Source organism: Ciconia boyciana, chromosome 15, assembly GCF_034638445.1.
Source record: "Ciconia boyciana chromosome 15, ASM3463844v1, whole genome shotgun sequence".
Classification (NCBI taxonomy): domain Eukaryota; kingdom Metazoa; phylum Chordata; class Aves; order Ciconiiformes; family Ciconiidae; genus Ciconia; species Ciconia boyciana.
The window spans coordinates 9279606-9301755 of NC_132948.1; the positions used below are offsets into that span (position 1 = coordinate 9279606).

Consider the following 22150-nt stretch of genomic DNA (forward strand, 5'->3'; position numbering starts at 1 on the left):
CGCCAAGGCTGGCTCGGGTGCCTGGGTCCATTTGTCGGCGTCGAGCGGGTAGAGCCTGGGGGAGGAAGAGGGGCGAAGGGCTGAGGAATGGGCCGGGGGGGCCCCGGACGCCTGGCTCCGAGGCTGCCCCCGGCGCTGAGGGGCCGCCGCGCTCTCAGCCGCCCTGGAACCGCGGGGACAAACCGGCGGGGGCCCGCGGAGCAGCTGCCGCCGCCTCGGGATCTACTGGGGGGAGGCCGGCGGGGCCTCCCGCGGAAGGGTGCCCGTGCCGGGGAGAGTTTGGAGGCATCGGCCGGCCCCGCGGCTCCCTCTTGCCCTCCCCCGGCACTGCCAGGGCTGTGTGAGCCCGCGGGCATGGAGCACGGCTCCCCGGCCCCGCGGCGTTGTGTGGCGCGGAGCAGCTCCGGGGGGCTCCGCCAGTGACGGACGTCCGACCCGCTCGCCCTCAGCTCGGTGCAGGGATGCTGGAGCAGAGCCCCGCTCCCGGGCAGCCGGCTCAGGATGAGTGGCGACCCCGTCCAGCCCTTGTGCAAGTCGCTGTGACAGTATTGCAGACCTTGAGCGTGGGGATTAGCAATGCTTCCTGTTAAGCAAAACATCTGCCTTGTTAAACAGGATACTTAATAAATCCATAATATGCCTTTTTTTTTTTGCAGTAGTTATAAGGTTTCTCAGCTGCCTAAAATAATTCCAGTAATTTCCATGGAATGGGGCTGGTTTTAAGTAGCAGGGGATCTGCTCCAACACAGATTCATAGAAGTACATGAACATATCAGTAGATGGGCAGAGAGTTATGTGCGAAGCGATGCTCTGCAGAAAATTTCTCCTGTCACATACCCAGTGTACTCTGGTCATGGTGCTGCTGGACTCCTTCATTAACTTGCACCTAGTGCACACCTTGCTGTTTGTACTAATTGTACAATCACAGATACTTTCAGAGTACATGACAGTGATCTCTGTTTAAAAAACATTGCCACTGAAAGGAACGCTTCTTAAGGGCCTACATTATTATTCAAATTGATGCTGAGGATGATGTAAAGAAGGAAGTGTGTTCAACAGCACTTCACTGATCTTTCTACAGCAACTTATATCAGCCTCATTATGCTGTTTATACAAACACAGTAAGATGCCATCCCATTGGTATTACACTACTAATTGGAACTACTACTTTCAGAATGAAAAAGTAAGTTTTAAAGGCCAAAATGGAAACCTGGTTTTAATGTATATCACAGCATTCCTTTCTTCACTGAGGTCTGTTGGATTTATAATCACAAATCCATTCTAACCTATCCAAGCATTTTGTACACTACATTTATCAATGTATTTAATCAATACAATACTTTTACATTGCTATTTTGCTGTCAGGTTTCACAAATAAATACCATATTAAGGTAATGAAAATAGACTGCATCTGGCATAAACCCACCTGAAATGAAGTCTAGGAAGGTTCCAGCCAAGGGTAGGGCTGGTCAGTGCAAGAAGACAAGGTGGCAACTACTGTTTCACTCTTTACAGCCACTCTAGTCTTTCCCTACAGAGGTTTGACCCCATAGGTTTGTGGCATATGCTAAACTGGAGGCTTTTCCTAGAGTTTGATTAATACAAAACTATGTGATCGTTAACTTTTTCATAAACACAAAATACAAATTTTGAAGATGTTTGAGGAGAAGAGACTGGAAAGTAGGAAGGAGTAGGAAACTTGGTGGCAGCTATGCTTCTGTGTCTTCATAGACCAAAGATTCATCTCTTTTTTCTGTTCCTTTTTTCTGGTTCAGCAATAGGTAAGCCAAGAATGTCAGCAGCGAATATCTCTGCTGTGATTTCCTCTGGAATTTCTTCTTCAGTCAAAGCTGCTGCACCTGGAGAGCAGTAACAACAACACAAAACACACAATAGCACTGTAAAAATGGCTTTCCAGATCAGTAAAATTTATAAGCAGCAGTAAGTGGACGGAATGCTTTTAAAGATGTACGAAGTAATCATGAAAAAGTATTGGTTTACAAGCTTAATACTTTATGCATTCATATCAGGGATCGAATCTGTTGAATCCATGAGGCTGTGAGTCTCGCCTTGCCATAGATCCCTGCCTCAGAAGGGTCAAGGGGCCAAACGTAAATTTTACACTCCAACGATCTGATGTGATTTTAAGGATCCCAAGGAATCCAGGGATTTCAAAGTTGCTTTGCGGTGCTAAGCAGTTCCCTTCAGGAGCTGCACCTTTGCTGCATGCGGCCTGTTGCCAACAGCCCTAACCAGATGCCGTTCTGGACTCGTGTGGACTGGGACATGAATTGTACAAAAATGTGGCACTTACCAGCAGTTCCAATTACAATGGGCAATGCCACTTGGCTGAAATCAACACCATAATTTGCTGTTCTAGACTGGTGTAGACTGGGACATAAATAGTAGACAAATGTGGTAGTTATCAACAGCTCCCTTACAATGGGCATTGCCGCCCGGACGAAATCAACACTGTAATTTGCATATTGTAGGATTCCTTTTTGCCTGTGGACTTTGGCGTGTAAACCTTTCACTGTGTGTTTCTAATTTCAGTTCCAAGCCAGCAGATAAACAGCAATGTAATCTTGTCAGGTCCCAGTTATATTTCATTGTTCATTTATTTTTAGATACACCCATGCAATTACTGTATGGATGAAGGACAATCTATAGCTCTATGACTATTTTTGCAATCCCATCTGAGTGTTTTTGACAGCTCTCTTGGCCTAACAGGGTAATGGGTTTTCAATTTAAATTATTCTGTTTGGGAATTGAAGCGATCCTGCTTCTGTGCTGTGTGGAATGCTAATCCTGTACCTGAGGGATCGTAGGTGTCCGGTTCAGATCCTCCTCTCCCAGGATGCTTGCCCAGCAGGGTGGTCAGACACTGCACAAGCTCGTCCTCTGTCATATGCTCTCCTGTACACAACAAACAAAAACCAGCCTCTTGGGTTACGGTGTCATTGGCACAAAAACTAGAAGGCAACTCAAACAAGAATGGTGTACAAACGAAACAGGACAGTTTGAAAGAGGATTCAGCTTCTCTGAGGTACAGAGATACACATTGCCAATCAAAACACGTGATCCCAACACAGGAAAATGTTGATCCTAAGGAAAAATTGTTCTTGCATATGGCATTTTGGACAAAAATATTTATCGAAGGGAGAAATTCTGATACAGATGGCTCTTTAGGCTACATTGCATTTGCAGGGGCTTGAGCTTCTATTCCCACTGAAGAATTTCTGGCATAGAACAGACCGTAGTCCATGTCGCCCTGTGTCCGTGGCTGTAGCCATTTCCACACAGAGGAGGAAGAGGAAGGTGCAGGAAAGTCTTGATCTAGTATCCTGGAATAACCTGGACATAGCACTTGTTCCCAGTCAGTGGCTGGCTCATGCCCTGAAGCATAAGGTTATAGATCTGTTATGAAACTGTTCTATCTAACGTATCTATTTATGGATGTTCACACCATGCATATTAATAACTAACCGCTCTCACACTGGTCGAATCCTTGGTTTCCAAGGATCTTTGTGGCAAGGAGTTTTACCAGGTGATGTACTGAGTAAAACAGCATTTCCCTTTACCTGTTTTAATGCTTAGCGGCACTAAACGCTCCCTGCTTTTACAACAGGGGCGAGGCAATAGAAGTTCATTATTCACCTCTCTGTGGCATTGGCCATAAGCGTATTTATACATGCCTTTACTGAGTTCCCTCTGATTCAGCTGAACTAAACCATCCCCTCTTTTCAGTCTTTCACATATAGATTCAGTCCAGGACTGACCAATTTCATCCCTCCTTTCTTGTCCCCCTCTTTTTCAGTTTTATACTACCTTTTTGGAGACTGTGTGACTGGAAGAGAGAACAATGGTTCAGATAAGGGTATACTGGAAGAAGGATACAATTTGCCAAGATCCATACTCATCATTTGACAGACAAGATACTTCAGGCCAGCAGAGATTCCCAGAGCAGTAAAAGAAGTTCAGCTGAGACAATAGATGTGATTATTCAATTTAAAATCTTAAGACAGGTGGCTCCCACATGCCTGCCCTGGTTACCAAGCTATAGTTCCAGATTAATTTTTTGCTGCAGTGAGTACGTGCTGAAATTGAAGGCAGAACTAGGAAGCCTAAAACTAATATTAGAAAAGAAATAACTCACCTCTGCACTGAAGCAGCAACAGTAAGTCTCCTCTGTCAATAACTTTGTCTCCATTCTCATTATCATAACCAAGAACCTGAAACGCTTGTTGTATTTTTTTCATTGACAAGCCAAATGCAGGTCTATGATTTATATAAAGTTTGATAAAATCCCCTAAATTTATTTTTGTCACTTGTTCTCCAGTATCCACGTACTTGCTGAATTTTACTTCATTTATCATTTCTTCAATCTAAAGATCAAGGCAAGACAGATTGTTACACGTTTTCCTTTTGAAGAGCATCAGGCCAGTTTCCAATCTCATGAATGCCAATGTACCGTAATCGTGCACGTACTGGTACCACAGATGTCATGACCATATTCCAATAATGAGCTAGCACTCAGCAGCTGAGGGTGGACATGGCTAACGGTTACACACTTGTTGTGACAATATTAGGTAAAGACGGGGGTAGCAGATATGTAGTCATTTTGGATTTCCTCTATTTGCTTGTGTGACAGGCACTCAGCAGCTGTTACCAGCACCTTTGCTGCAGCTGTGTCTCCAACTCTGGGGACAGTGGGCAGACAAACCACAAACCAGTAAATATACCACCCCGCTACAAAAGTACATACATGAAAGTCCCGACATAACCAGGCTGCACACAGTATATACACACCCTGGCCGGCATAAGCAATCTTTCCGCCCCGCGATCCGACATGTGTCTGGTGCAGTTCTGCCACTGCACAAGCCAAATCTGAAATTTGCTCAGTGGGGCTGACATCCTGCACAGCTGGATCACTCACTCTTCTCTCAGGCAAACAGGCAAGCACTGGCCGTGCTGGATACTAGTGGTTTTCCTGAAGTCTGGTGCTGTGAGTCAGCCCAGTCGGCAGCTGTGCAGATGTGTGTCCGAAAGGCAGGATCTGCTCCATGCCTTCATTGTACTCGTGCTCCAAGAGGCAGCCCCTTTCGAGACACATGGGCAGCAGAGAAACGCCGGGAGAATGCCCGGTGCCAACATGTACCAAGCCTGCTACTCCCCGGGAAGGGAAGCTGATGCAAAATCTCCCTAGGGAGGACTTTGCATTCTGCCTTGGGCCTTTGTCCTTGTGTCACAAGTTTTTTGACTGAATAAAGCCCGAGGAAGAGGGAAATCTCAGCCTTATACTTTTCCTGTAGCGAATGTCACGCCAGGCAAGACCACTCATTTTCACTCAGCTCTGGCTGATCTGGGATTAGGTTTTATATCAGCCCCACTGAACTACAAAAGAAAAACACCAATTCCCAAAAGCTTTGCTAGTCAGCCCAAGCTGCCTTTTTTCCCTCCTGCTTTTCCTTTATTAAAACACTCTAGCGAGAGATGAACTTTCTGTCTGGATTTTAATACTGTCCTGCCTGCTTCGAGAAGCAGATTGTAGGTTGCCTACTTTCACAACAGCTTAGCACCTCTGTTTCCATGCTTGAAATGCTGTTTTCATTTTGATTTGGGGTGGGTGGGGTTAGTTATTTGTCCACAGACATTTCCCAGGGGAACATGTTCTCTCTGTCCCCAAGAGGTGAAAATGTAACAACCCAAGGAAAGATCTAACAAAGTATGAGGGGATAACACCACAGCTCGACACAAGGGCAAAGCAGTCCCTGCTCAGACGAACATTTGCTGGTTGCAGGAGCTCCAAAGCAAGTCTGTTAGGTGGTGGCTGTGGCAAAGGTCCTGCCCCCCATCTGCTGGCTCTGCTGGCAGAGAGGATGCCCGGGCAGATGGCGTGGCACTGACTCACAGCATCATCTCAGCAGCCAGTGGGGTTCCATGCAATGGCAGAGATGAACGCAGCCTCCCCCGCAGAAAGATGAAGGGAGCACAGCGATGTACCGCTTCCCTTGGGAGAACCCCTCCTGCGTTGAAGGGCTGTAGCTGGTGCAAAGAGGTCGTTATTTAAATCTCCTTGCATCAGATTCAGTAAATTTTTTATGCGCTTTAATTACCCTTTTGCCAGGTTACAACATTACAAATGAGGTTTGTATGAAATACAAACTGCCTTGTAGAAACAGCCACAAAAGGGAAGAAGCAGCACCCTTATTAAATCACTTGTCTTTGTCTGCCGTAAAATTTGAAGCTAAAAGGCTCTTGAGAAATATTTGATAGGAAGCTCTGCTGCTGAAACCTGAAAGGCAAGCTCAGAGAGAGCTTCTGCAGAGTTTATCAGTTATGAAAGAGCTTTAAGTTCCTTGGGAATAAAAGCTGCTCTCTCCATCTAAAATCATTCTTTCATCAGTCCCAGGCAGAACAAGAAAAAGAGGCTCTGTCAATGTCCAAATGAGTGATTGCATGGAGCTGGACATTCCCACCCACACTGGTAACACATACTGGACGCTCTGGTTGAGTATTCATCTGACCTGGAGGGACTCAGCCCATGGCCCACCAACCACATGCTGCATGTAAAGCAGCTCAGCCACTAGTAGAAGTCACAGAGAGACCAAAGCACATTGCTGCCTGCACACAAGGTACTTTAGCCCATGGACTTTGGAAAGTTAGAGGCTGCTGCCCTTGGGAGCCGAAGGAAGATTCATTCCTCACTTTTCTCAGTTCACCTTCTGAAGAAACCCACTTCTGCAGTGGTGGCAGAGCACTCAGCCTCCAGAAGACCCTGAGGTTGTCTTTTGTTGAACACTTCTGAACCATCAGGCTCCAGGTTTGCTCAGTCTGCCCCTGCGGTTGCCCAGCTCTCTAGTGAGGAATCATTACTTTTTGAGGAATTTGCTGCCAGATTCTGACCACTAGTATATTGATGCAGACCAGGTTAAATACATTGAAAGCCAGCAAATATACTCTGGAGCCATCCAGCATGACAATGGTCAGAATCTGGCCCTCGGGACACTTGGTAAATGCAATCAGTCTTGCTCTTTTTTCTTTTAATAACAATAATAAAAACAACTGACTGACCTTTTCCTCTGATGGATAAAATCCCATTGCTCTCATTACAGAAGGAATTTCCTCCAAGGGAATATGCGTTGACACCTGTCTGGTCTCCAGTGTATCGATACCATGGTTGCGCAGCTGTGCATAGTAAAAATAGTCTTCCAGTTCCTGCGAGGGATTCAAACAAGATACTGTAAAGTTCAGTTACCAACAGGCGCGGAAGATAAGACTTCTTTTAAGATTTACTAACAGGCATATCAATGAGATTGCTGTTAAAGGCGAGCTGGACAAAAAATAAAGAAATGTCAGGCCTGTATAAATGAATCTTAAATTTCAACCAGATGCTGCCAGACAGCATTCACGGTGAGCATAATTACCCTGAAGAGCTCGCCTTCTCTGCCACCATCCAGTAGGTTGTAGAATGGGATCAAGTCCTCGCCACCCAGGGAAGCGGCAGCATCCAAGGCACTGGCAGAAACAGAGAATAGAAGGTACAGGAAGGGTTCATGTGAGGAGAGATTTAATGTTTCCCTTTCTAGTCATTCTTCACAGACACTTTCAATAAATAAATAAAATCCCTGGGCCTCAGAATTCAGGAAAGAAAAGCATTGCCTTGAACGATGTACTATTTTATCATCAGCGTGCACTTCTATAGCATATTTCATACCCAGGTTTTACATACAATAGCACAGTGTGGGAATTAATTATTACTGAATGGTCCTCTTGTTTAGCGGAATGAGCACAGGGCTGGGAGCCAGGAGCTTTTCCATGGACTTGAGCTTGGTGTCTGGCATTTAGCTTTTCTGCTTCCTTATAGAGACATTGAGGGAGATGAATTAGCTAGATCAGCATTTTGAACATGCAGAGAGGGCTGGGGCTTGGTGTTTGCAATAAACCACACAAACCTAAGCTCCCTGTTCCTTGATCTAACACATTCTTCCCCAATAACTCAGTGCAATCCATTACGCTACTTCCTCTGCTGTAACGGGTGACTGTGTCGCAGGTGCAGCCTACATTAAACTGAAAGCATCTGAGTGCCACCTCTTTGTTTCAATTTCATAGGCAGTTGGAGCCAAAAGAATCTATTCGGCTTGTGCAGATGAAAAAGGAAACCAAGCCTGGTAGCGCAATCACGGCATAGCGTTGCCACATAATATCCCACGCTTGGCAGCAAGGCTGCAGCTTTCACGCACACCTCTGTAGTGCTGCTTCCACTGGGTTTTGTGCAAGCTTCGTGCTTTTTTCATAATTAAGTTATTTGGGTATTAAACACAGTGGAGATGCACAAGATGCCAGAAGCAGCAATAAAATGATAATTAGCTCATCAAGAGCTTCGCTCCGAAAACAAATTACATAGAAATTCAATGTTGCCTGGACCCTGGCCAACCATTATAAAGAAGGATCATTTATATTCTATTGCCTTCCTTACAATGTCGCTCATTCTGACCCCCGACTGCTTAAGCCACACAAAGTGGAAAAGAAAATAAATAAGCCCATTGCTTTCCCACCCAGGTTTCCTTTGTTCTGGCACATGAAGGTGAGCTGGCTCAGCACCATTTGGGCTTTCCTCTGAGCGAGCAGTACCTGCAAGAAATGTTTTACACAGGACCAGCACGTGTCTTAACCACGAAGCCTTTGTCCTAGGAAGATGAGGGGCAACGGTGTTTCACAGGTGCACTCCAAAAGGCAAAAACAGGAGCGAGGGCTAAAAGCCAGCTCCGGTGGGGTTGATTTGCCAGGAACCAGGAAACATGTTTTGTGCTAGTAGGGTGACACGTAGGATAAAAAAATCCAGCCACAGACTGACAGTGAGCATGCCACACTATCTGTCTTTTCTAGCTCCAACACGGGCTAAGCTCCATTTCCAGTCCTTGAAGTGTGAAGTTGCTCCACACTGGCCTGGCAGTTTTCAGCTCATTCGCAGCTGCCTGCTCCCTTTCGATGTACACGTGTATCTATGGGGTGCCTGCAGCCACGCTCGTGAGGGGAGAGCCCTCTGCCCTGCACGCGCATTGCAACGAGCGGCTTTGGTCCTTGACACGCAAAGAAACCAAAATATATATCCTGCCTTTGCCACGTTACCCGCCTGCCACGTGGGAGCACGTGCCTGGCAGTGCTGCCCAAGGGAGCTGACAGAGGGAAGTTGCATACTTCCAGAGAAAGGCAGAAGAAACCTGGCAAGGTTTATTGCTGACACTCTGGGCCAGAGCCTGGAAATCCTCATTTGCAAAAGCAGCCTTCACTCCTCCAGCCACCCCATTTACTGCAGCCCATTTACTCATGTAAGCAAAGCTTTATAGGATTAAGGTGGCTTGTCCTAAATCCAGTCTTCAAATGCAAGGGGGATTTCCTAGCAAATGCTGGCCTATCCCATTTGAAGAGCTGACACTTTTCTATCAGCAGCTGCCCTGTATGCTCCTCGTGTAGCCAGTGCTGCTCCTCTGATCCCCTGCCTAACCCCGACAATCCCCCATCACACTGGCCAGGCCCTCACAAGGACCCGAAAATCCTCTGCTCAACTTCTTACCATTTGGTACCATTTCCCAGACTGGAGTATTTTATAGGCGCTATGGCCACTGCCTGCGAGGTCTGCTGGTTTAATCCCCCCTATTGACTATGTGGCTACATCACACAGAGGGGAGCAAAGCCCCCCCAAAAGCATGCCCCTTCTGTTTCAGCTGCCACCCCACATAGCTACTTGTGGCCTGACAGGTCGTTGCAATCTAGGCTTGACCCCACTGCCATGCCACCATCCCCAGCGTGGCACGTGCCCACCATGCTGAGCTGTCTGTAGGTGCTGAGCTAGGGCTTTTGGAGAGCCTGTGTGAATGTAGGGTGTGAGGCTCCACTATTAATAAATCCAGTTGCAGGCCAGGTGTCCAGGAGCTGGAAGCCCCCAGGGTTGAGCAGAGATGCTGCCAGCCTCGACTCACGCTCCTCTCAGCGAGTGGTGGGTCTCTTGCTTGCACGAGCGCTGGGACCTGTCCTCCACCCTGTGACCCCCCCTTTCCAGATGCGGTTCGTTGGCCTGGTCTTGGGCATGGTGTTGTGGAAGGAGAGTGAAGCTGCAGGACTTTGTCACCTGCCCCAAAAGGACCCATGCTCAAGAGAGCCCTGCAAAGAAACACTCCCCATGCAGCACCCTGCTGCCTTGCCCCATCGGTGCAGCGGCACCCTATACACTGAGATAAGTGCAGAAATAGCTGGGAGACCTGGCTTTAACTCCTCTGGACACAAACAGAGACCTTTTAGGACAAAAGCCCCATTCTCAATGTAAATGCTGGGGAACATTTGCTTCAGCTGTGTTGGCCAAGCAGCTGTGGAAAGCCGTAATAAGACTCCTTTCTCCTTCCTGCAGTACTCACTTTAGGTTGACCTCCCATTTCATAACAGTGCAGTCATCCCCCCCCGCTGTAAAGATGTAGCGTCCGTCGTAGCAGCTAGCAAGGTCAGAGACACCATCTGGGTGGCAAATGAAAGCCGAGGACTTGTGGGGGTTGCCATCAACAGGCAAAATCTGCAAGCCCACCTGTAAGGAAAGAGGGGGCCTGGGAAGGCTGGGAGTCCCACAGGAGGGCTGCGCGCTGGGGCAGTGCTGCATCCTCCTCCCGGGAGCTCGCTCAGCTCTCGGCAGGACCAGCCTACACGTGTTTTTTTCTGCAGTGAAATTCCCCCAGGGACCACCACCTCTACAAGTGGGGGCTCTTGTACAGCTGGGACAGATGGGGCTCCATACCTTGTCCTTTGTAATGTACGCCAGATAGTGTTTCTGGGCGTCTGTAGTGTTTGTTGGGAGGATTTGTATCTTCTCCAACGGGGAGCCATAGGTTGGTCCCAAAAGGGTCTTTCTAAAGGCAAACAACATTTTCATCCATTCCAGGGCTCACAAAACATTTTCCCTCTCTGATTGGCCACTGTGCACAAGGACGGGTACATATGGGGAGGTGTGGTGCGTGCAAAGGCCTTCTACTACTGGCTGAGAGGACAGGATAGGACAGGGTCCCTGGCTAGAAGGGACCACACTGGGCCTAAGAGAGGAATTTAGTGCTCAGGGATCATTCAGTCCTTGTGCTTTGCTCATGTGGGCTCCCGTCTCTATCTGATGTCCAACTGCTGCATCTCAAGTCCAGTGTGCTGGGCAGACTGAGACCCACCTGCAGCCACAACCTTACTAGATGACACGTTAGTGAACAGTAGAGTGGACACAAGGATGGAGCAACCTGGGGGCCCTAGAGTCATCCCAAGATCTGCACCACAGATGGGCAAACACATGCTCATGGGTGGGAGTAGGGTGGACATTAGACAGAGGAGAACATAGAGTCAGGATGGGGGTCCCAGGCAGTGGTAGGCCTGAATCTCTCCTCTACCTGCACATTTTGGTCGTCGTGTTGTAGAGCTTCATTTTGTAGCAGTTGTTGGCAGTGAGGATAAAGGACTCGGTGCTGAGCTGTGGGTACCAGGCCAAGCACAGGGGCACAGCAACCTGCTCTACCCGGTCCCTGTGCAAGACCACCAGGTGGTCCTTGCTGCTGCTGTTCAGGTCATATTCAACCTGGAGGGAAGACAAGGAAACACAGCACCCCTGTGGTCTGCCAGCACCCCAAACCTTGTGGATGAACTAGGTCTAGTATCTGTTGCAGACCTGCCCTGAGATCAGGCTGGCAAACAACCCCCCGCAACAGAGCTGGTGGGGAGAAGTTAGGAGCTGCAGAACCAAAGACTGAGTCTCCCTTGATGCTCTTGTCCAGCCCCCCACTTCAGCAGCAAAGCTCCACTGCCCTTTAAACTTTCACATTGACTTACCAGCTGCCGGTCCTCCCCAAGGCTCAGGAGCCTGGGCTCATTGCTGTCTAACTGGACCCCAAAGAGGATGCTCCGGATGGGTTTGTAGTGGGAGCGCAGCCCTGCTAGGTGTTCCCAGCATCTGCTCCCATTTTGCAGGACTCTCTTGTAAACAGTCACTGAGTATTTCTCATCCTGGAACGAGAGAGCAAAGGGCAATGAGCCACGATGCCCATGCACGTCTCCTGGCTGGCAGTGGGCAGCTCTGCGTGTCCCCTCCAGGCTTAGCTCGGCCCTTTCAGTTCTGTGAGTCTCAGCAGGAGGGTTAGAGTCACGGCAAGGATAAAGCCAGGCCGGACAGATTTGGGCAGTTGCTCCCAAGGGTATAACTGCAGCAGTCCTCAGCCTGGCCGGAGCATCCTAGCCAGCTGGAGGGCATTCCCTGCCGTGCTCTCACAGCAGAGGGGCAGTAAATCGAGCTCAGTGACCCCCCAGAAATCACAAGGAAGATGCTTCCCACTGCTGTGCCCTGGCATCCGTGCATGAAGGGGGAGTATTTTTCTTTGTACAGATCACCACCAGTTGCTACAAACTCTGTGCCAAACTGCTTCAACGCTGCCTCAACACTTCTGCACTGAGACGTGGGACCAAGGGAGCAACCCCCCTTGCTGCGCACCAGCCAAGAGGAAATCCCTGCTCCAGCCCTTTCTACAGATGGATGCAGAGCTAAGGCTTGTCACTAAAGTTAGCAATGGGACGCTGCCAGCAGCAGGTCTGTGGAGCGGCTGTGACTGGTGACGTTTTTACAGAGTGACTCTTCAAGCCAGGAAAAGCATTTCAGAGTCACGAAGCCCCTGGGTAGGGGCAGCCCTCCTCCACCCGCTCTGCTGTGCCTCGCAGGATGGACGGCAATTCCCAGTCCCACCGAAAGCCGTGCCACGAGCAGCACACGTAAATCACTGAGAGGGAAAAACAAGCTTACAGCAGTTGCGAGGTACTCCGAATCGTGAGAGAAGCTAATATGAGTCACGGGGCCACGTGAGAACTTGAACTCTTTGAAGCTGGACTGAAGGGAAATGGCATCAAGGATGTAAACACTTCCATCAGTAAAACCAGCGGCCAGAAAATAACCTGAAAAGTACGCCAGAAAACTCTCACTACACGATCGCTCCTCCCAGGAAGCCCAGTGCTTGGCACACGGGGAGGTCATGAGACCAGGATACCTTCAGGGTCGTAGGACAAGCACCGAATGCTGGCCCCAGTGAATATCCTGCTAACGAGGTACTTGGTCTGCTGGTAGTCCCACAGCTTCAGCAGCCCACAGTGACTCCCCACAGCAATGAGTGCCTGCCGGGGGTGACAGGCAATGGCATTCACAGCTTTCTTCGCCTCTTCCATGACTTTTTCAAAGTTTGTCCTGTCTGTTGCAACATGGAGCACAGTTGCATCAGAGGTTGAAAGGATAAAGTTCCTGTTTAGTGTGAGAGAAACAGAATTTGATGAATCAGACTAGCTGGCTCATGTTCCTCCAAGCTATATTACACATTAGTCTCTTTTTGGCAACTTAGTTGGACTATCACTTATATTTTGTGATATGCAATATGCAAACACTTCTTGACCTGGAAGGCAGGTGGCACTTTGTATTCATGACCTGGTAAATCTCCACGGGAAAACACTGGAGCTGGTTCCATTTTCTACTTGGGTAGGCAAGCCAGAAGATGAATGACATCTGCATAGCTTTCGCCGTTTGCAAGTCACTGATGTGTGAGACGGACAAATGAGCAATTGAAGATACTCTGAATAGTCTTTTCACATGTCTCCATGCCACCATTGTCAGTGGCTCCATGTTGACCGCGCCACCACGGACAAGGTCAGAGGACAGTTTCAGACCCGTGTCGCAGACAGAGCAGCTGCCTGTCTGTTCACTCAGCCACACCAACCGTAACGCAGCAAAGAGGGTCCCGCTGCATAATTGGTGATGTGTAAAGCAGACATCTGAATAATTATGCACGTTACAGAACAAATATGTATAGTCGTCAGTCTGCCTGAGGACTGAGAGTCTGGACTGAAACCAGAGGGTCAAGAGAGGACCACACAGAGACCTAAGAGCTGCACAGACAGATGTGCATGGCTGCATCACGCGGGCAGCACGAGCGGGGAAATGGCAGCCTCTTTTGCTAGCTGGCCCATGACAGCCCTTGGTTTATGCACATCTGGCCTGGGCACTGAAGGATGCTGTGCCTCTTGCATGCCTTAGCTGGGGTCTTCAGCCATACCTGATCCCACCAGCCTGGTGAGACGAGCAGGCTCAAGGCTTCCCCTTTGGTTTTCTGCCTTTTGTGCTGCCCAGAGCAGCTGCAAGTGGCAGGAGCTGCAAGTGGCAGGAGCTGCAGCGGCGACCCAGGAAGGGGGACGAGACAACTGAGACTGACAGGGAAAACCAAACCATTCCCCAGGGCGCTGCTCCAGACTGGAGAGGAACCTGTCCCATATGGCTCTTTGGAAAACACGTGCGGCTAAGGACAGACGTTGCCAGGAGAACCTTAACAGGAGCGACAGACATATGGTTTGCAGGCTGGATCGAGTCACAGAACAGCTTCATCTGGCCTGCAGACTTCCTATAAACCCTCAGACACAGCTACATCACGCAGAGGGGCAGAGAGGGGCCAGCGACCAGGCTGGGGCTGTCCCAAGCTCCTGAGACCATGTGGTGCGGCCCAGCACTGGTGCCATCGCTGCTGGGGCAGTCTCTGCACCACCACTGCCGCAATTAGCTTGCCCAGCCATCATACAAGCTAACTGGAAATAGCCATCCATGGGAAGGGCTTAAGGGGGGGGATTAAGGGGCTCAGTGGGAGCTGGAGGCTCGGCATTAGCGCTGCCTGGTGTGCCAGGTATGTGACAGAGGAGCTGTGCACCCCAGGACCAGCTGGTCATCTCCGCGCCTGCGTTAACGCTTCTCTTGCCTGCGCCAAGGCATCACATCAAGTTCAGAATTTAGGATGTGCTGGAGCCCACTTGGGTTTTGGCGGCCGCTGGGAGAAGCCCGAGGGCTGCAGGCAGAGAGGGGCTGCCCAGGAGACACCCCCTGCTTCTCTTTGGTGGGCAGGTGGGACAAATACCCAAAATTAAAATCTGCAGAGAAAGGGAATAAAGGGGCACGTTCCCTCCCTGTCCTGCCTTCCTGTCCCTGTCCTGGCCAGAAGCCTGGGTACAGGGTTGAAACTTGCTCCAGCCGAAGTTCTGCTTTCAGCTGACCGTCTCCCCAGCTTTCAAGCTGCAGGGCAAATGGAGAAGACCGGGGTTTATAGAGGGGCACTCACCTGGCAACAAAGGGCTGGGTGCTGGCGGTGCAGGAGGTGGAGCAGGCTGGGGAGGCACCGGGAGGATCAGGAGGAGCTTGGGAGAAGGAGATGGACCGAATGGGACCCACTTTGCTGTGGCTGTAGCAGGCGAGGAGCTGCAGCTCTCCGTTGTAGAATTTAACCTGACCTTTCACATCACCTGTTACTATGCAGCTACAAGGAAGGAAAAGCTTTTAATCAACCCACTGATTGAGAACTCCCAAATATTTCTTGGATAGCATCCTTGGGCAGAAGCAAATCTCCTCCCCTTTTCTCTGCACAAGTGCATGAGAAGAGCCCCGTAGAGATGTGCAGGGGGAAAGCCCAGGGCTGTGCAGAAACCACCCGGCTCTGCTGTCACCCTGCAGTGTCCCCTGCCCTGTCCCCAAGGCTGTAAAGGCGTTTGGTGGCTGTCTGCTCCCTCTGCCGGTAAAGGCCAGGAGGCTGAGCAAGACTCATCCACGATCCTCCGTGACCATGGCCAGCCCCGTGTCTGAGCTGCCCCAGCAGAGCTGGAATCACGTTGCCAGGAGTTTTCAACCTTTTTTTTTTTCCCCAGCCAAATTCATTGCTGAAAAAAGCCGGAGCAATGTCTGATAAATCAGCAGCACTTTCCTGCATGAATTTGTCTGGTCCTTGCACGCTGCCGAGTGACTTAAAACTGCAACACTTGGCCATAGTTCATCAACATTAGCTCCGTGGCTGAAATGTCTAAGGACTGTACCTACGGCTACTGAAAACTGCTGTCCCATTACCTCTCAAACACCATGAGCACGGTAAGGCTGTCCTTCTGCATAGGCACCAGTTTGGTGGCCTTCATGCTGTGCGGCTTGACCCACAGTTCCTTGGAGGGGGTGTGAGGACTGACCACGTCCCACACCACCAGCTTCCCGGCCGAGGTGCCCGTCAGAGCTTGCGAGTTGTTAAAATGAAAAACCGACTGGCTGAAATGTCCCACCACGCTGTTGAAGGTCTGCAGAGAGAGTGGCGAGGCCATGCGTTTGTCCAGGGTGCTGGCTCTTCCCTCCTCAAGCAGAGATGTTCCTGCTTGGTCCCTCTGTGTGACTTTCCCTCCCTGTCCCATGGCAGGACCATCAGAGGCAAGAGCCCCAGGAGAAGATGCAGTGGGGCATCTTTGGGCGAGAGAGCCCCTCGACCTCAGCTCAGGCAACCCTGGCTTGTCCTTTCAGGGGACAAAGGGGGACAGGATGGGGACGTGGCCATTGTTTTTGCTTAAGGGGATGGGAAGGGACAGTGCTGCTGCCAGGAGGAGAGCCAAGAGGGTGACATGCTGTGGTCCCCTGTGCTCACCTGGCTGCTCAGGAGCGGAGTGCCATACTGCAAACCAGCATTGCCCTGGGGAAAGCAGAGAAAACATCCAGGACAAGCATTTTGTAACTGTGCTCTGCAGTGCCAGCGTGTCCCTTCCCCATCATCTGGGCACTGACCCCACGCTCTGGTGACAAAAGCAGGGCTCCGGGGGCAGAAAGGCTCCAAGACCTTCCAGAGAGCACAAAACACCCTCTGCCTCCACCCGCTCCTCTCCCAAAAGCTGCTGACCAGCACGAGGAACAAAAAGGGCGCACAGGAAAGCATGGGTGGGAGAGGAAGAGAGCATCGCTGCCACAGCTGGGACCGACCCAGCATGGGAGCAGAGCGAGAGTGATGCTCTGCCCAGACCACCTTCATGTCTGGCGAGGGCAGGGAGCGGGGAGGGGCGAGGGGGGCGAGGGCAGGGGCAGATCTGCAAAGCAAAGTGCAACCCCAGTCGTGGGCAGACATCTGGCTCTGCAGCCCATGCTGCCTCACTAGTGTGCAGCCCCCCGTGCCGCCTCCCGACCCTCTGGGAGTGCGTCTGGCACCAGAAATACAACTTCCCGTGTCCCTACTTACCCACAGGTAAAATATCACCTGGGTTTTGCTGTTGCTGACAAACTCATAGGGATTTTGAGGGTTAAAAATGACATAATCCTGAAATTAAAAGGTGAGAATCACATAAACACCGAACTAAGCAATGCTTTCTGCTTATTCTTTCATGCAAAATATCTGCTTTTATCCAAAACCCACCCGAGCACCTGCACTGAACTGAAAACAGAGGCCACGTTCCCTGTGAAACACCAGAGCTGTGCTCTCTCCTCTGCGAGCGGGGACAAACCGGCAGGGCCGTGGGCTTTTCCTGCCATGAGCCCTGGCCAGTGCCAGGGCTGCAGTGGAGGGCATCCCACCGGGGTCCCCTCCGCGTCCATGGCTGTTGGGCAGCAGAGGAGCAGCGATAACAGCCCCAAGATGCTCCGCTGCATTGGGGTGCAGCAGGGACAGGCTGTGATCCTACCTCCCACCTCCAGCCGGCACCTACCAGCAGCCCCGTACTGGATGGGGCACGGGGGTGCAGGAGGGAGCAGGTGAGGATGGGGCTGCCCAGTCACGCTCCTCTGCACCCCTCGGCCATGGTCACTCACCTGATACCCAAACTCAGGCCTCAGCTCTGTGCTGCACACGGGTTTCTCTGTGGGCAAAGTCCACTTCCAAACACAAACTCTCTGGCAGAGAAGAGAAAACCAAGGGACATTTGTGGCTTTCTGGGAGCTTGGGAGAACCAGGTGAACCCCATTCCCTCCAGCAGCAGTGGGGCATAAGAGATGGGAACAGGATAAACCCAGCATGGTCTGACAGCAGAGAGCTTAATTTCAGGAAATAATGCTAGAAATTGCTTCAATGAAAGCGCATTGGAGTCAGAAGCTGTTATCCCAACTTAAGATCCGTTTTCTCAGCTCCACAGCACTCACTTTAATGAAATCCAGGTCTGTCTTCCAATGGCTCAGCAAAAACAAGCCATCACTCTGCCACCCTGCTCCACCTCTCTTCTGCTTTCCCCATCCAAATCCCCCCCTCCCCTTGGCTGCACTGGGAAAAACTTCCAGGGATCTATCTTGCAAGGCTACAGAAGAGGAGATATTTTCTTTACCTGCACTGTACCAGCACTAATAGTTGCCAAATACTTCGCATCCTGGGAAATAGCAATAGCACTGACCCCATCCTCTGGATGACTCTCAAAGATGGTGCGTACCGGTATCCTACGGAGCAAAGTCCTTGTGGTCACTCACAGCAGCACAGAGGGTTCAAGGCAACTGCTTGGCAAAATCTGTGGCACAGCCCACCCTGGTCTGCGTGGCAGGGAGGGAGTCTGCAAACACCGGTGCTGCCGTGGGAGCAGCCAGCACCACAGCTGGTGCTCAGCGTCCTCTTCATCCCTTCCTCCCAAGTAAATGGCTCTGGGAAACAACTCACCAGTGATCTTTTAAGAAAATACTACAGCTTGGAGACATGATGTACCTAGTCTGGGGGAGCTCGGCCCCACGTCAGTGTCCCATGGGTGTGGGTGATACGAGGACGATGAAGCCCTCAGTTTGGCTTTGGCTCCTTTGCTGCTTTATCCCGTCCCCGCGTTTCTCCCATTTCTCTCTCAGCTGAGGCTGGAGTCAGTCCTAAGCGATTTACTAGACACAGGAGGTTTCCAAAGAGGAGGTTCCCAGGAGCTTACCCGGAGAAGGAGTCCCACACGATGATCAGAGCATCTGGCCCTCGGTCAGCAGTTGCAACCCAGCGCCTGTCTTCACTCACACACAGGCAAGAAATGACATTCGTGTGGCCCTGGAGAAAGAGAAGCAGCAAAGTGCCGCGGAGGCTCCAGACTGGGTGATTATTTAAAGCAGTCAAACTGCTTGTCTCCTCTCCCAAGGGTCCTCCACTCTCATTCTTCCAGCCCAACTTTTGCATCCTATTTTTCACAGGCTCTTCTGAGCCTGTCACCCCGTCCCTGTGCCTTGCGCTGGCTGCGGCTCCCCGAGCCAAGAAGCAGTGGAGAGGAGGGGGCCATGCTGCACGTGCCGCTCACGGTCACCCCTGCAAGCCAACACAAAGCGCCTTCCACCAACACATGTTGGGAATTGCAACAGGCGTGCGAGCAAAATGATGCACTCCTTTGCATGGGCTGCTCCTTAATTCAGTTATAAGTGACCCCTAAGCACCGGGCACTGGGAAAAGAGACGGAGGGAGAGAGTTCAGGAGAAGGGGAGGAGGAGGAGGGAGGCGCATGGGCTGCGTGCCAGACCTGCAGGTGGTACTGCCTGTTTCCCAGGATGTCGTGGATGACCACCATGTGGGAGGAGACGTACAGGAGCACCCGGTCCTCCCTGTCCATCAGGCTGTGCACAGCCAGGCTGCTGTTGTAGCCCAACACCCAGGACAGGCTCTGCAGGGAAGAGGCAGAGCTTTTGTCCCTGGTGCTTAGCAGCTGGGACAAAAAAGCCACAAAATGCCTCTGGGGTGATGGGAGAGTGCTGGGCAGGAGTGCCGGGTGCTGTGTGGACCATCATGGTGGCACCATGCCCGCTGATACTCACGAGGGGGTGAAGTCTGGTCTGCTTGTCCTCCTGGAAGAGCATCCCCGGCGTGGCTGCCCACACCAAGCTGTCAGAGCCATCGTGCCCATTGTCCTCCCCACTCCTCTGCTGTGTTTCCTGCTCCCTGCAGCCTGAGTGAGGGCTGGACATGGCCCCCTTGGGCTCAGGCAGTGCTGGGGGTGGTCCAGGGGGTCTGGCACCCTCCAGGTGTGTTGTCCCAGCAGTGTCTTCTCCCAGGGCAGTCCTCAAGGCGATCATGTCTTGCCTTCTGGCCCAGGTGCTGGGCAGGGTGCCTGGGATCCTCATTCCTGGAGGAGACCACAGGGGACCCAACCGTGCATCTGCTCCAGCATCCTCCGGTGCTCCTTCCTTCTCCTTGGCAGCAGCGAGGGGGTCCTTGGAAAGGGAGAGAGGTTTCGGTGCGCACTGGCTCCTGGGCTGGTCCGCAGCTAGTGGAAACACACGCCAGCACATCTCAGATCCAACCTACATCACTTTCAGGGCAGACTCCAATATCAGGATACTCCTCCGCTCCTAAACTGCCTATGGACTTGTACCAGGGAAGTTTCCCACCAGTTGCTGCTTCTCTTTCTGCACATCTAGTCTTGCCCTCTTTGCACCTCCACAGCATCCCATCTCTCACACCAGCACATCTTCCAGGCAGCTCCTATCACCTGAGCTAAGATGCCAAAGTTTCTCCTCCAGAACTAACCTATAGGTCCTCTGAAGGCAAAAAGTCTGGTCTTTTTGCTGTCCATCCCAACTATTCCACATACGCACATTGTTGATTGCTGCAACAGGACACATGGCTGCAGGCTGGAGAGAGAGTGATGGCAAACCGAGGCTAAAAAGAGGGGAATTGGGTCCTGGCACTGGGGCTGAGATGGCTGTGAAGGGCTCTGCAGCAATCCCAGCTCTGCTGCCAGCACCTCTCACTGTGCTGCCTGGCAAGCAGATGGAAAGCGAGGGTAAAAATCCCACCACCATCTTCCTCAGCCCCCCGTCAGCCTGTTAATAAATGTATTAACAGGCCTGGGGTGTCAGAGCTCACAGCAGCCCTCAGACAGGCTTTCCCCAGTCTGAGTACCAGCTGCTTAATCTTGTTCTTGGGACCCACATCAGCTTTTGCCTCTCCCCATGGGGCTACTTGATTTCCTACAGCAATCTCTCATGCAAGGTATAAACCTCGTTTGGACACCGTTTCTGTTTCCGAGGGAGGTAAGATAACATTTCATTCAGCGCAGGGACGAGGCCGGAGGACGAGGCCTCCTGCTCACGTAACTCTGAGGCAGCTCGAGCGCTCATCAAATATTAATGGCTGGACCGAGACTACGCAGAGATGCTGCATCTGCCGAGCCCCGCTGGTGGGGTCCCTGCTCTGCCTCCCCGGGGACATCTTGGGAGAAACCACGTCTGGAGACATTACTGCCTGGTCCTGGAGTCAGGGGCTCTGCTTCCATCAGGACCTGCCCGCAGACCCTGTGTCGGCAGAGCTTGCTGCGGTGCTGCCCTCCTCACCTGCCCAGGCAGCATGGCCGTCTCCTGAGCCGTCTGTCCGTCCTGGGATGCCTCCTTGGGCTCGCTGCTTACTCCATCTCTTCCCCCAGTTGGCTCATCCAGGGGAATTTCACGCGAACCATCCATCCTCACCTTCACTCTCCTTCCAGGGAGCTGGGGCGTGGAGATACTCTGAAATACTCACACACACACCCCCCCCCCCCCGAGTTTGGCTGCACAACGACCTTTAATTGGGCACAGCAGGAGGAAAGGGCACCTGTGAAGCTGGGAAACAGGTCCCAGAGCCCCTTTTCAGCTCCAGTAACGCTCCCGCTGGGCACAAGCAAGCCCAGCACAGCCCCAGTTACTCCAGCTGAGATCAGGCTCCCTCCCCGTCCGCCTGCACACAGTGCCAGCCACGGACATTTCCCCTCAGATGGGGTTTTGTCACCGTCCCCGTAAGCAGCAGGGCTACTCCGGGGTGGCAATTGTTTCATCTCCGGCTTCACGGGTCTGGATTTGAGCCAATGCCGAAACCTCATGCACGGAAAGCTTTCATGGGAGCGGGAAGGGAGCCCTGGTAAAAACCCTCCCTCTGGTAGGGAGAAGGCTGCTCGGGGACAGCCGTGGCCCCACAGGTCTCACCGGGGTCACCGCAGAGCCGTTCCCGAGTCCCCTCCAGGCCTTGGGGCCTCCCCAACTGTCCCGTGCTCCCGCTGCCCCAAGGGACACCCCTGGGGACCCCCCGCTCACCGTCACACCGGTCCCCGCTTCTGTTTGCGTCCGACTGCCGTTCCCAGGCAACGGCTGCACCAACGGCTGCACCGGCCACCACCAGCGACAGCCCGGAAAGCGCAGGGGGAGAGAGGGGGGCTGTACAGGGAGAGAAGGGGGGACCCTCCTCATCCCCACCGGCTGCCATGGAGAGGCAGCACTGTCCCCCGGCACAAAGCAGGAACCTGGTGGCGTGGGGGGACATTCAGCCCTTTGCCCTGCCCAAGCCTAAATCCCGCTCGTGGCTGTGACAAAGCCCCTCTTGGCATCGCCAGACCCATTTGGGACCAAACCCTCGCC

The 22150-nt window shown here is 51.8% G+C and overlaps 1 protein-coding gene across 1 annotated transcript; it reads right to left on the minus strand.

Moving 5' to 3' along the window:
• Positions 1-1351: 1351 nt before the first annotated feature.
• CFAP251 (cilia and flagella associated protein 251) lies at positions 1352-21223 on the minus strand. The gene is made up of 22 exons (XM_072880159.1): positions 21098-21223; positions 19866-19975; positions 19580-19721; positions 19288-19428; positions 18718-18827; positions 18142-18250; positions 17636-17716; positions 17070-17147; positions 16488-16532; positions 15932-16149; positions 15156-15350; positions 13056-13303; positions 12815-12963; positions 11854-12027; positions 11418-11602; positions 10787-10898; positions 10416-10579; positions 7428-7518; positions 7075-7218; positions 4157-4385; positions 2815-2916; positions 1352-1859 (listed from the first exon to the last, which is right to left on the minus strand). The coding sequence occupies exons 1-22, from the start codon at positions 21221-21223 to the stop codon at positions 1741-1743; spliced, it is 3072 nt and encodes a 1023-aa protein (XP_072736260.1). The 3' UTR covers positions 1352-1740.
• Between the last annotated feature and the right edge of the window lie 927 nt (positions 21224-22150).

Coding starts and splice junctions, on each gene's coding strand:
- CFAP251 (XM_072880159.1), bottom strand. CDS start 21,223: ATGGATGGTTCGCGTGAAATTCCCCTGGATGAGCCAACTGGGGGAAGA. Junction 7,519..10,415: donor AAATGGGAGGTCAACCTAAA/GTGAGTACTGCA, acceptor TGTTTCTGCCAG/TGCCTTGGATGCTGCCGCTT. Junction 7,219..7,427: donor GAGAAGGCGAGCTCTTCAGG/GTAATTATGCTC, acceptor AATCCCTCGCAG/GAACTGGAAGACTATTTTTA.